Here is an 11868-nt window from a genome sequence, read left to right as displayed (position 1 = left end):
AATGGAATTTCTTATTCTGAGCCAGGAAGTTGCTTTGGTTCCGTTCCCGTGACTCAGGAGAGGAGCCCAGCTTAGCGGGCCGTCCAGGGAAGAGTAGAGGAGCCTAAGTGCACGTCCGTTCTAGTCTGAAAAGCCGTTTTGCTCCCACACTTCGCTCCGGCTGCTAAGCAACACGACTGTGTTTTAAGGAGGTTGCAGTGGCTGTATGATTAGTCGACGGTTCCTCAAAGAAGGAAAAGCAGGCTCCTAATACCCAGGCCCGCTGTGTGTAGACAAGGCACTAGGACCAGGTCCAGGTTTAAGAGTGAGTTGCAGCCTTGAGAAAGGAGTGGTCCTTAGCGTCCACAGATAAGGGGCAGAGGGGTAGTTAGCCCGTTGACCATGGCATGCCCATTTGGACATAACTGGATTGTGCTGATACCTTTCTCCGTGTCTTTTCCCTAGAGGTGAAGATGGCTGGTAGCGCCCAGGAGAACTTCACGGTAGGCATCACGGAATTCATCCTTCTGGGATTTGGTAACCTCCGTGACCTGCAGATCTTCCTTTTTGCCACGTGTCTGGTTATTTACCTTGTAACGGTGACTGGGAACCTCCTCATTCTCACAGTGGTGATAGCCGATGGGGGCCTCCACACCCCCATGTACTTTTTCCTGAGCAATTTGTCCCTACTGGAGATCTGCTATACCTCCACCGTTGCCCCCAAGATGCTCAGGATCTTCCTGACCCCCCGGAAAACGATTCCTTTTGCCGGGTGTCTGGCTCAGTTGTATATTTTTGGTTCAATGACTGTGACAGAGTGCTGTCTCCTATCAATCATGTCCTACGACCGGTACGTCGCCATCTGCCAGCCTCTGCACTACGCTGCCATGATGAACATCAACGTTTGCCTCCAGCTAACAGCAGGGTGCTGGGTCACCGGGTTCCTGGCTCCCCTGGCCACAGTGGTTTGGACATCCCGGCTCCCGTTCTGTGCATCCAATGAAGTCGACCATTTCGTTTGTGACTTTGTGCCTCTGCTCAAGCTGTCGTGTGCAGACACACATGCCGTCCAGTCGCTGTCTTTCATCATCTGTGCCTGTGTGGGCCTTCTCCCATTTCTACTGACCCTGACTTCTTATTACAAGATTATATTGACCGTCTCTAGGATCCCTTCCACCGTGGGGAAACAGAAAACCTTCTCCACCTGCTCCTCACACCTTCTGGTCGTTAGTATTTTCTATGGGACTGTCATTCTGGTCTACGGGGCCCCCGTTGGGAACCACTCACCAGAGATAAACAAAGTCTTCTCCATGCTCTATGCTGTTCAACCCCATCATCTACAGCCTGAGAAACAAGGAGGTCCGAGACGCCTTGAGACGGGTCACCAGGAAAGCAGCGAGTCTCCTAAAAGGCGGGACTGTCCAATAAGGCGACGGGATGGATGGAAAGGGGGGAACAATGAAAATCAGCAAGGTTTTGAAGGCTGGGTGCATTATACGATTTCAGCGGATCCTTTGTACGTTAATGCGTCCTTGGTCGACGGTTGTCTCCTAACAGTGGTGTAACCGTGTGTATCTTCCTGTCACGTTCCAGTCAAACTTCCAAACTTCTAGAAATGCATTTGATAAATGATTAACACCCATGCCCTGTGGCTCTTGGCCTCCTTTCCTCTCCCTGGGGAGACAATGAAGTGAAGGTTTGGTTTGGTTTTAGCCTGCTGATTTACCTTTGCTATTAAGGGCACTTGCAGCCACTTAAAGCCTCCTGCTTGTACCTAATAAAGTCACTTTTATTTAATCTCAAGCTCTGTTCCTGGGCTGGAGAAGACCAGGAGATCTGGCCCAGCAAGACAACTGGCCAATATCTTAAAAGCCAACAGCAAGGGAAACAGAGAAACGATGCCCCAAAGATTTTTTCACTAGCAGCTGTGTCTTTACTAGGTAATGTATTCAAGGTGTGCGTGTCGCTGGACACTGATGACCTGGCACAGTGGTCCATATGACACCGAAGCTCTGCATTGATTTGATTCCTCTTCTTCTGATCTTAGAAGATTAGGGTTGGAAGAAGTTGCACTGCCTTAGACCTACTGAGGAATAAAGCCGGACAAGGGTGGATTGGAGCTGTATGGCTTTTGGGATTATTTATTGACACTGATTCTTAAGAGTAAGGTGAGCCACACACACACATCACAGTCACGCTGGCAGTATGGATGTGTAAGTGCGGTGTGGATTACTTTGGATTTTGCTGGTGGCGGGCGTCCGCTTCCCGAAGACTCGGCCATGAGGTTCCTTAGGAGATCCCTTCGGATCTTCAGGAGGCTTCACTTCCTCCGAGCTGGTCCCAGGCTTCTGCTGGGATGTTACATCTTGTCCAGGAGAGCGAGCGATTTTCTGGCCACTTCTCAGTGAATTTATCTGCTTCCAGGGTCTTTGTCTGCATTAAAACATCACGGAGCCTACACGGCCATTTTGGTTGGGTATTTCCCATTCAACCCCCGACACACACTCTCCACAGATCACATGCATATTCATGAGTAACGTGGTTTCTAGGTAAGTTACCAGACCCCTACAATAAACTGAATTTTTGACATGCGAAAAGGCCCCAATGTAAACACTAAGAGCTCAGGGGTCAAGCAAAAGGCGAAAACAGAGGGGTATGTCCAGCCAGTGGTGAGGAGGAGTGGGGGGTCATATCCGACTGGTTACAGAAGAGACCTCTGGAGGTCACCGAATCCAACCCTCCTCCCCCTCTTCTTCTAGAAATGTGCACCTCTCTTATCAGTCCGAATTTCCATCCATCTGTGCGGCTTTTTGTCCAAGAACTCCTCCTAAACTATAAGAGCGAGGGCCACCAAATACGGCAGAAAGCTTCCTCTTCTGCTCGCTTAAAGCCAGGCTAGGGTTTGGTTGTGCCAGGACAACAGGATACAGGCAGTCCCCAGGTTATGTACAAGATAGGGACAATAGGTTTGTTCTTAAGTTGAATTTGTATGTAAGTCGGAACTGGCTCCAGATTCAGCTGCTGCCACTGAAACTGACCAGGGGCTGACTACAGGAAGCGGGAGGCAGAGTTGCTCTGCCCCCAGCTTCCTGGAATCAGCCTGATCAGTTTCAACAGCTGCTGAATCTGGAGCCTGAACAGCTGGGGCGCTGCCCAGTAGGTTCCCACAGGACCAACCCGGCAGCACCCCAGCTGCTCTACCTGAGGCGTCCTGCAACAAAAGCCTGGTCTGCTGGGGGGGGGGGGCACACTAGCTGCGCCCCCTCCCCCCCCAGCAGACCAGGGAGACCTGAGCAAAGCCGCATAGGCGGAGGGACCCCGCCGCCCGTGTGGCTTTGCTCCTGTCTCCCTGGTCTGCTGGGGGGGTCCAGCGGCTTTGCTGGACCCCCCCAGCAGACCAGGGAGACCGGGAGAAGCTTTTCTCACCCCGGAGGACAGGGGTGGCGACCCGCCGCCCGTGAGCTCCGGGGCGAGAAAAGCCCCATTCGTAAGTGCGGAGTCGGATCCGCGTAAGTTGGGGACTGCCTGTATAAGGTTGCTAGCAGTCCCATATTATGATGCATGTTCCTTATTTAAATAAAATAATTGCCCAGCCCTAAGTCAGTCTGGGAAACCATTGGTTGTATATTTCAATCAGGAGTGGTTAGACCTGCAATCCAGGATGTAGAGGGGTGTGTGTGTGTTTTATTTATATATACATATAATACTGATCCTGGCAATTCCTATGTTCTTAGAAGCATATGCAACTAATGTTGAATTCTACATAACAGACTTTGCTATACAATTGGTGTAGAATACTCCAAGTGTGAGAGATGAAGATGGTGGTAGTATCACTTAAAATTATTACCTTGCTGTTTATTTAAAAAATGCATAATTCCAGATCAAAAGTATTGAATAAAAGTCCAGAGAGCTGCAATTTTCATGTAAAGAATTACTAACAGGATCATATTTGAGTAGCAAAGTTTGGATCTAGACTTAATCAAACTTGTCCAAATTTCATGGCAGTTGTTTTTTGTTCAGAACCCTAACTTATAAAATACATTATAATGGAAACTCTAAATCATTCAGGAAATGTTATTTTTTTAAGTTATCCCGTAGTGTGGAAGAAATTGGCTAACTACAGGCAGTCCCCGGGTTACGTACAAGATAGGGACTGTAGGTTTGTTCTTAAGTTGAATCTGTATGTAAGTCGGAACTGGCTGATTCCAGGAAGCCCGGGGCAGAGCAACTCTGCCTGGGGCTTCCTGTAGTCAGCGCTGGTCAGTTTCAGCAGCGGCTGACTTGGGGACGCCTGGGGCAGAGCAGCTGGGGTGCTGCTGGGTTGCTCCAGTAGCGCCGCCGCTCCTCGGCACTACTGGACCAACCCAGCAGCACCCAAGCTGCTCTGCCCCAGGCGTCCTGATTCAGCCGCTGCTGAAACTGACCAGCAGTGGCTGAATCAGGACGCCTGGGGCAGAGCAGCTGGGGTGCTGCCTGGTTGGTCCAGTAGCGCCCAGAGCGGCGCTACGGGACCAACTGGCAGCGCCCCAGCTGCTGTACCACAGGCGTCCAGAGCAAAGCCGCTGAGCACGGGGGTAGCGGGACAGCCCAGACGTGCCGTGGCTGTCCTGCTGCCCTCGGGCTCCGCGGCTTTGCTCTGCTTTGCTCCCCGTCTCCCTGGTCTGCAGACCAGGGGGACGGGGAGCAAAGCGGCGGAACACGCGGGCAGCGGACAGCCCTCCGCGGCTTTGCTCTGCTTTGCTCCCTGTCTCCTTGGGCTGTCCGCTGCCCGCGTGTTCCGCCGCTTTGCTCCCCGTCCCCCTGGTCTGCAGACCAGGGAGACGGGGAGCAAAGCAGAGCAAAGCCGCGGAGCCCGAGGACAGCAGGACAGCCACGGCACGTCTGGGCTGTCCCGCTGCCCCCGTGCTCCATGGCTTTGCTTCCTCTCCCTGGTCTGCTGGAGACCAGGGAAACGGCCCGGTTCGTAAGTGCGGATCCGACATAAGTTGGATCCGCGTAACTCGGGGACTGCCTGTATATCTGGAAGGGGTGTGATAGCTGAGATAGTAATACTCAGCTATGACCACAAGGGGGCAGCAAGTGGCCAGCTGCATGGTCCCTCCAACCCCGGCCTGCCCCAGGGTTGGCTACCGTACAGCCCCAGCCCGCCCAGGCCGTCCCTGGCCCACCATGCCATGCAGCCCGACCCCCACCCTGGTCTATCCCCATGGAGCAGCCACCAAACATGGTGCATTACCCCTCCGGGCTGACCCCAGGGAGAGGCCAATAGGAGGCCTGTGCCCCCCTTTCCCTGAGCCAGTCCCATGGAGAATCTTGTGGGTGGGCAGCATGTCTCCTACCACCCTGGGCTAGCCCCAGTGAGTGCCGGCCGGCATGCTGTGCAGCAAAAACCTCCACAGCCTGCCTCAGGGTTGATCTGCCAGCCTTATTCACCGTCTACCCTAAGCCCCTACCTCCTCCCCTGAGCCTCCTGCTCAATACCCTGAGCCACCCTTGCACTGACTCATGCACCCCTGCACACTGCTCAGAGCCCCCCACCCGCCAGTCCTGCACTCCTCCACACTCAAGGCCCCCTTCCTGAAGGACCTGGGCAATGCTGGATAAGTCTTCTGGTAGATACTATAACAAATTTCAAACTAATGTCAACTATTTCTTCACACAGCACTGTGTCAACCTGTGGAACTCCTTGCAAGAGGATTTTGAGAAGACCAGGACTTTAACAGGGTTCAAAAAAAATAACTAGATAAATGCATAGGTCCACCAATACTTAAAGCCAGGATGGGTAGGAATTGTATTCTCTAAACTGTTAGAAGGTAGGAATGAGGGTCAGGAGAGGGATCACTTTCGGATTCCCTGTTCTGTTCCCTCCGTCTGGGGCACCTGCCATTGGCCATTGATGGAGGACAGGACTCTGGTCTAGATGGACCTTTAGTCTGATCCAGTTTGGCTGTTCTTATGGTTCCATCTGCTTTCACCTCTGTGGGTTAATTGGCCCATAAACAATGGTGACCCAAATCTAAACTCAGTAGCTTTGGTAAAATACAACATGTGCTAATCAGGGTTTTATTGATTGAAACTGGGAATGTAAGTTGGGCGCCTAACTCCCTTAGGGCCCCAGCTGCGTTTGCTTTTCCTACAGCTCTCGGCTACACATTCCAGTTTGCCGTTGATCTCCAGGGGGCACGCTCGGCTTGTTTGTGTGCACACCAGACACACTCCTGTGTTTCTCAGCATCCTCCCCCACGGGATCCACCAGCAGGACTGAAATTGGGCTCCACCAGGGAGTCCGAGTGGCAACGTGATAAAAAGGCCCCTTCGTGCCAGGGGCTCAGAACAACCGCCCCGATTTTCAAGCCCGGCAGAATGCACGCTCCCTGTCTCGTTTGAATGGACGGCGTTCCCGGGTACGTCACTTCAGCGTGCATCCATGTCAGTCACTGCCACCGGCTTCCTGCTGTGAGGGCAAACGCCACCCATGTTTGAGCTGGGATGGAACAGGAGCAGAGCGTCAACCCAGGTGAGATATTCCAGCTCCCTTAGGTGCCTACGGAAACCCCAGTTTTCACCCTCTGAGCCCTCGAATGCACGGCGGCAGAGTAGAGTCACAGAATCACAGACCACTAGGACTGGAAGAGACCTCGGGAGGTCATCAGGTCCCATCCCCCGCCCTCATGGCAGGACCAAGCACCGTCTAGACCATCCCTGACAGGTGTCTGTCCAACCCACTCTTCAATTTATTCCAGTGCTTCACCACCCTGACAGTTAGGAACTTCTTCCTAATGTCCAACCTAAACCTCCCTTGCTGCAGTTTAAGCCCCTTGCTTCTTGTCCTGTCCTCAGAGGCCAAGGAGAAAAAATTTTCTCCCTCGTCCTCGTCACACCCTTGTAACAGCCAGAGCATGTCACGTTTGCAAGACAGCACTGCCCAGGGAGTAGGATACTGGGGTCATGGAGAGCCCTTCTATTTCCAGCTCTGCCACCGATGGCTACAAAACCACCGTCATCTCCTTGTTCCTTTGTCTGCCTCCTTCCGGTCAGTCTGTTCTTCTGTTCAGGGATTGTTTCATTCTCTCTGTGCGTGAAGTTCCTAGAGGAACAGGGCCTGAGGTAGGACAAATAATGGTTTAACTTTTCTTTTCTTTTCTTTTCTTTTCTTTTCTTTTCTTTTCTTTTCTTTTTTCTTTCAAGATGACCCCCTTGATCCGAGTAAGCTCATTCATTAGTCCATCGTCTTATCCAATGTGCTGGCCTTTGTAACTCATGTAGACTCCCTTAATGTCCATCAAAAACGTGTTGCCTTCGATAAATCATTAAAATACTTTTACTGGCCAAAGAAAACTGGATTTTAAGTGAGTTTAAGTGGCGTCAACGTAGAGGTTCAGAATTGGGTACCATTGGAAATGCAAGGTATTGCATAGACTTTAACCGGCTAAATCAAATTTGACGCAATGTGGCTTCCCCTACCCCAACGCCTACAGCAGCCCATGGGAATCTCTTCCAGCTAGAACCATTTCTCCCGGTGCAAACGGTTCTCCATCTCCCACATAATCTTGCAGCCGCAGCATCGTTGGGGGAGGGGAGGTGGCCAGATGGGTGTCCTTGTTTTCGATTCTCTTCCAGGCACTGGAACAAACCTTGCTGGGCTATGGGGTTCGGGATCCCCACTGCCCATATGGCCTGCATCCGCCCCTTCCTATTCATCACGCATTTTTGCGAACGCCTCTTATCCCCAAAGACAAGAGGAAGCCATTGATCGCTCTTAACGATTTAGAACTCTGCTTCCTCGCTCTGGGGGTCAATGGGACCATGAATCATAGCGCAGCAAAGTCAAAGTCCAGGTGCCCCCGACTCAGCGGCTTTAGCAAAATACAAGAATGGCTAATCAGGGTTTTATTGATTTGCGCTGGGCGTGTCCAATGAATGCGATGTGAGCTGGGCTCCCAACTCCCTTAGGGCCCCAGGGGGGTGGATAGAGATGTGTAGATCCAACCAACATATACAAGGTAAAAGTAACCATTCTAGAGTCCGGTAACTGACCAGTCGGCAGTCTTAGTGGCAAGGGGAGGCATTGCCGTCCATGGATCTTAGTGCCCAACCTTTGAACTCTTCCTATCCCTATTCCGACTTCTTTCAGGCTCCCACAGTGACTTTTCCTCCCAAGCGGTTCGAGTAACGTAAAAGTGAAAAAGCCTCCCAGCCTGCCAGGGCTACCAGGCTAACACCGAAAGTGTCCAAAGAGCCACAAGGAAGTGATTCCCAAGCATCCGCAACCCCCGAGCTGCTGAGTGTGCCGACTGAAATAGTTGTGCATTCATGCAATTTGTCTGCAGGGCCTGCATTTAAATTTTGCTTTAAATAGCTCAGTAGTTTGTTGCTGAAGTTTTGCAGTGCGTAGCCTCAAACGCTGGGATCTTCAGCCATACAGGTTTTTATTTAAATAAAGCCTTCAAACTCTAACCTACCAGACCCATTTTCATTTGAATTAGTGTCCTACAAAACCCCTTGCTTTTAAAGTCTTCTGTCCATCTTTTCTGTCCAGTCCCGCTGTGATATTTCTCCCTTCATGCCCCTGGTGAAGAGAGAGAGAGCACACCCTTTTCTTCCAGCTAGCCGGAAGTTCCCTTTTCTTTACTGCTGACTATTTGCCAAACTAGTTTTCAGACATCCCTTCCCCCCAAATCAATAGCTTAACCAAACCTGCTTCTCAATCTTCCTCAAATCTTTGGAGGCCTAGTTTGAACAGAAACATGTGGCAACACGCCATGAACACGTCTCTTTCCATGGAGATCGCCCAACCTATGTTAGCATTCCCTTTTGTTAAAAGAGGTGGACGTTGTTATGAACGCACCAAACCGCTCTGGCTGATAGACTCCCAAAATCCTAGGGCGGGCAGAGACCTCAGGAGGTCATTGAGTCCTGCCACATTCCCAAAGACGTTTTTGTTTGACTATGTAGCAATCTGGAATGGTGAATTTATCAAGGCTTCAGTGTGGATTTAAAATAGAACATCAGCTTAGGAACACTACACAAGAGAATGTAAACCCGAGAAGGGCTGCATCGTGTATCCCATAATATTAACCATTGTAAACCCGAGAAGGGCTGCATCGTGTATCCCATAATATTAACCATTGTAAACCCGAGAAGGGCTGCATCGTGTATCCCATAATATTAACCATTGTAAACCCGAGAAGGGCTGCATCGTGTATCCCATAATATTAACCATTGACTTTTCCTCAGGACCAAGTTTTTGCAAAGGGAATCTCGGACCCACTTGAGGGTACGTCCGGAAACCTGTGACTGGGGAGTTTTGTTTCCCAAATGCAGTGCTTTCAACTGGCTGCCTTCTGCAGGTCCAGTCCTCATGCGGTGGAACATGCTCCAGTTTCTTTAGGAAGGAATTTTAGAAGAGGGGGGGTTAAAATGTCATTTCCTCCATTTGGTTGAGGGATTTGGCTGGAAGGGATGAGCAGGGAGGGGGAGGGAAGAGAGGAGGGAGACAGCGGGGAGGGGTGGGGGCTGAGCAGTACAGAGGCGGCGTATGGATGTGGCTCCAGGCAGACGACTTTTGTCAGAAAAGGCCCCGGGGATTCCAGTGGAAGAGAAGCTGGAGATGAGTCAACAGGGCGCCTTGTAGCCAAGAAGGCTAACAGCGTATTGAGGTGGATTAGGAGGAGCATTGCCAGCAGATCTAGTGATTATTCCCCTTTATTCGGCTCTGGGGAGGCCACGTCTGGAGTGTTGTGTCCAGTTCTGGGCCCCCCACTACAGAAAGGACGTGGACGCATTGGAGAGGGGCCAGCGGGGGGGGGGGGGGCAATGAAAATGATTCGGGGGCTGGAGCACATGACCTACGAGGAGAGGCTGAGGGATTGGGGCTTGTTCAGTCTGCAGAAGAGAAGAGTGAGGGGGGATCTGAGAGCAGCCTGCACCTCCCTGAAGGGGGGTCCAGAGAGGCTGGACAGAGGCTGGTCTCAGTGCTGACGGCTGGCAGAACGATGATTAATGGTCTCTATTTGCAGTGGGGGAGATCTAAGTTGGATATTAAGAAAAACGATTTCCCTAGGAGGGTGGGGAAGCCCTGGGCTGGGTTCCCTGGAGGGGGGGAGGGAAATCCCCATCCCTAGAGGTGTTGAAGTCCCCGCTGGACAAAGCCCTGGCTGGGATGGTTGAATTGGGGTTGGTCCTGCTTTGGGCAGGGGGCTGGACTTGATGCGTCCTCAGGGCCTTGGGACTCCATGAGCTCTGGAATTCTTCCCCTCCCTGGGACTGCGCTGGCTGCCTTTACGGGAGCAGCCAGAAAACACGCCTGGGCGGTATCCCGGCCTGTGGCACCGGGAACGGGACCTTTGCTGTGGCGGTGGATGCTACCGTCAGCCAGGACCTGCTTTGTCTCTTCTCCCCACAGCCATGGAGAACCAGACAGAGGTGAGGGAATTCGTCCTGCTGAGCCTGACCCATGACCTGGGGCTACAGCGGCCTCTCTTCATTCTCTTCCTGCTGCTCTACGTGGCCAGCCTGCTGGGGAACGGGGCCATCGTGACCGTGGTGATGGCTGAGCCCCGGCTCTACACCCCCATGTACTTCTTCCTGAGCAACCTCTCCAGCCTGGACATCTGCTACTGCACCGTCACCATGCCCAAGATGCTGGCTGGCTTCCTCTCCGGGCCCCAGGCCATCTCCTTCGCCGGCTGCCTGGCCCAGCTCCACTTCTTCCAGTTCCTGGGCAGCAGCGAGGGTGTGCTGCTGGCCGTCATGGCCTACGACCGCTACGTGGCGATCTGCAACCCGCTGCGCTACACAGTGGTCATGAGCCCGCGGGCCTGCCTGCTCCTGGCCGTGGCCAGCTGGGCCAGCGGCTTCCTTCACGCCCTCTTGACCACAGTCATGACGTCCCGGCTGCGTTTCTGCCGCTCCAACCGCGTCCACCATTTCTGCTGCGACGTCAAACCCTTGCTAGACCTGGCCTGCGGCAGCACCCGCCTCAACCTAACCCTGCTCAACGTGGATGCCGCGGTCCTCGGTCTGAGCTCCTTCCTCCTCACGCTCCTCTCTTATCTCTACATCATCTCCTTCCTCCTCCTGAAGGTCCAGTCGCGGGAAAGCCGGAGAAAGGCCTTTTCCACCTGCACCTCCCACCTCACTGTGGTGTGTCTGTTGTACCTGCCGGTCCTCGGGAACTACATGATTTCCTCGCCGGGTCTTCCCACTGAAAGGGACATGATCCCCACCCTCATGTACAGCGTCGTCACCCCCGTCCTCAATCCGCTCATCTACACTCTGAGAAACGAGGAGGTGAAATCCGCCCTGAAGAAATTGCTGCGTAGAAACCTTTTCCCTAAAAGAATCTGAGTTAATGGAAGGCCCCCTTTAAATACTGCTCTGTGAGAAAGTCCGGTTACAATGAAAGCATTTCTGTCTTTTTGACTCCACAGATTTTTTACAAACCCTTTGCATTTCTTTTCAATTTCCCCCGTGTCCGGTGTCACTCCAGGGCAGTTAAGGTTGTTTGGGTTGCATAGTCCCATTTCTCATCAGCTGTTTGGATTTTCTTTAACCGTGAGGGGAAGTAGAACATCCCTGTCTTATGTTTATCCCCTTGGCAGGGTGGATTAGGTCCAAAGACCCCTGCTGGAGGTTGGTGACCTTGCCATGCTCTGCCACAGGGAAAAGAGCAGAAGAGCAGTCCTCCAGGCAAGCTAGAGTGGCTGCTTCTGCTGCAGCCAATCAAGGCCCAGCAAGTGGGTATAAAGGAGATGCTGGGCTAGGCTCTGACAATTCTTCCCTGGAGCTCAAGTCAACCCGACCAAGGGTGCATCTACCCTACAGCGTTTCTCTGGAAAATCAATACTTGCGGCCACACTGCCATTGAGTTTTTTCGACAGAAAGTCG

At 52.4% G+C, this 11868-nt stretch overlaps 2 protein-coding genes across 2 annotated transcripts; both read left to right on the top strand.

The window, feature by feature from the left end:
* Positions 1–452: 452 nt before the first annotated feature.
* On the top strand, positions 453–1544 carry LOC102456126 (olfactory receptor 6N1-like). The gene has a single exon (XM_006122752.3). The coding sequence runs from the start codon at positions 453–455 to the stop codon at positions 1542–1544; it is 1092 nt and encodes a 363-aa protein (XP_006122814.2).
* An 8842-nt stretch (positions 1545–10386) lies between these two features.
* Positions 10387–11328, top strand: LOC102455874 (olfactory receptor 12D1-like). Its single transcript, XM_075912077.1, has one exon. The coding sequence runs from the start codon at positions 10387–10389 to the stop codon at positions 11326–11328; it is 942 nt and encodes a 313-aa protein (XP_075768192.1).
* The last annotated feature ends 540 nt before the right edge of the window (positions 11329–11868 follow it).

This window comes from Pelodiscus sinensis, chromosome 30, assembly GCF_049634645.1.
Source record: "Pelodiscus sinensis isolate JC-2024 chromosome 30, ASM4963464v1, whole genome shotgun sequence".
NCBI classification, from domain to species: Eukaryota; Metazoa; Chordata; order Testudines; family Trionychidae; genus Pelodiscus; species Pelodiscus sinensis.
The sequence above is the reverse complement of the archived record's forward strand: the minus strand, read 5'-3'. Positions and strand labels throughout refer to the sequence as shown.

Excerpts from the sequence above, each read along its gene's own strand:
- LOC102456126 (XM_006122752.3), top strand. The coding sequence starts at position 453 with ATGGCTGGTAGCGCCCAGGAGAACTTCACGGTAGGCATCACGGAATTC.
- LOC102455874 (XM_075912077.1), top strand. The coding sequence starts at position 10,387 with ATGGAGAACCAGACAGAGGTGAGGGAATTCGTCCTGCTGAGCCTGACC.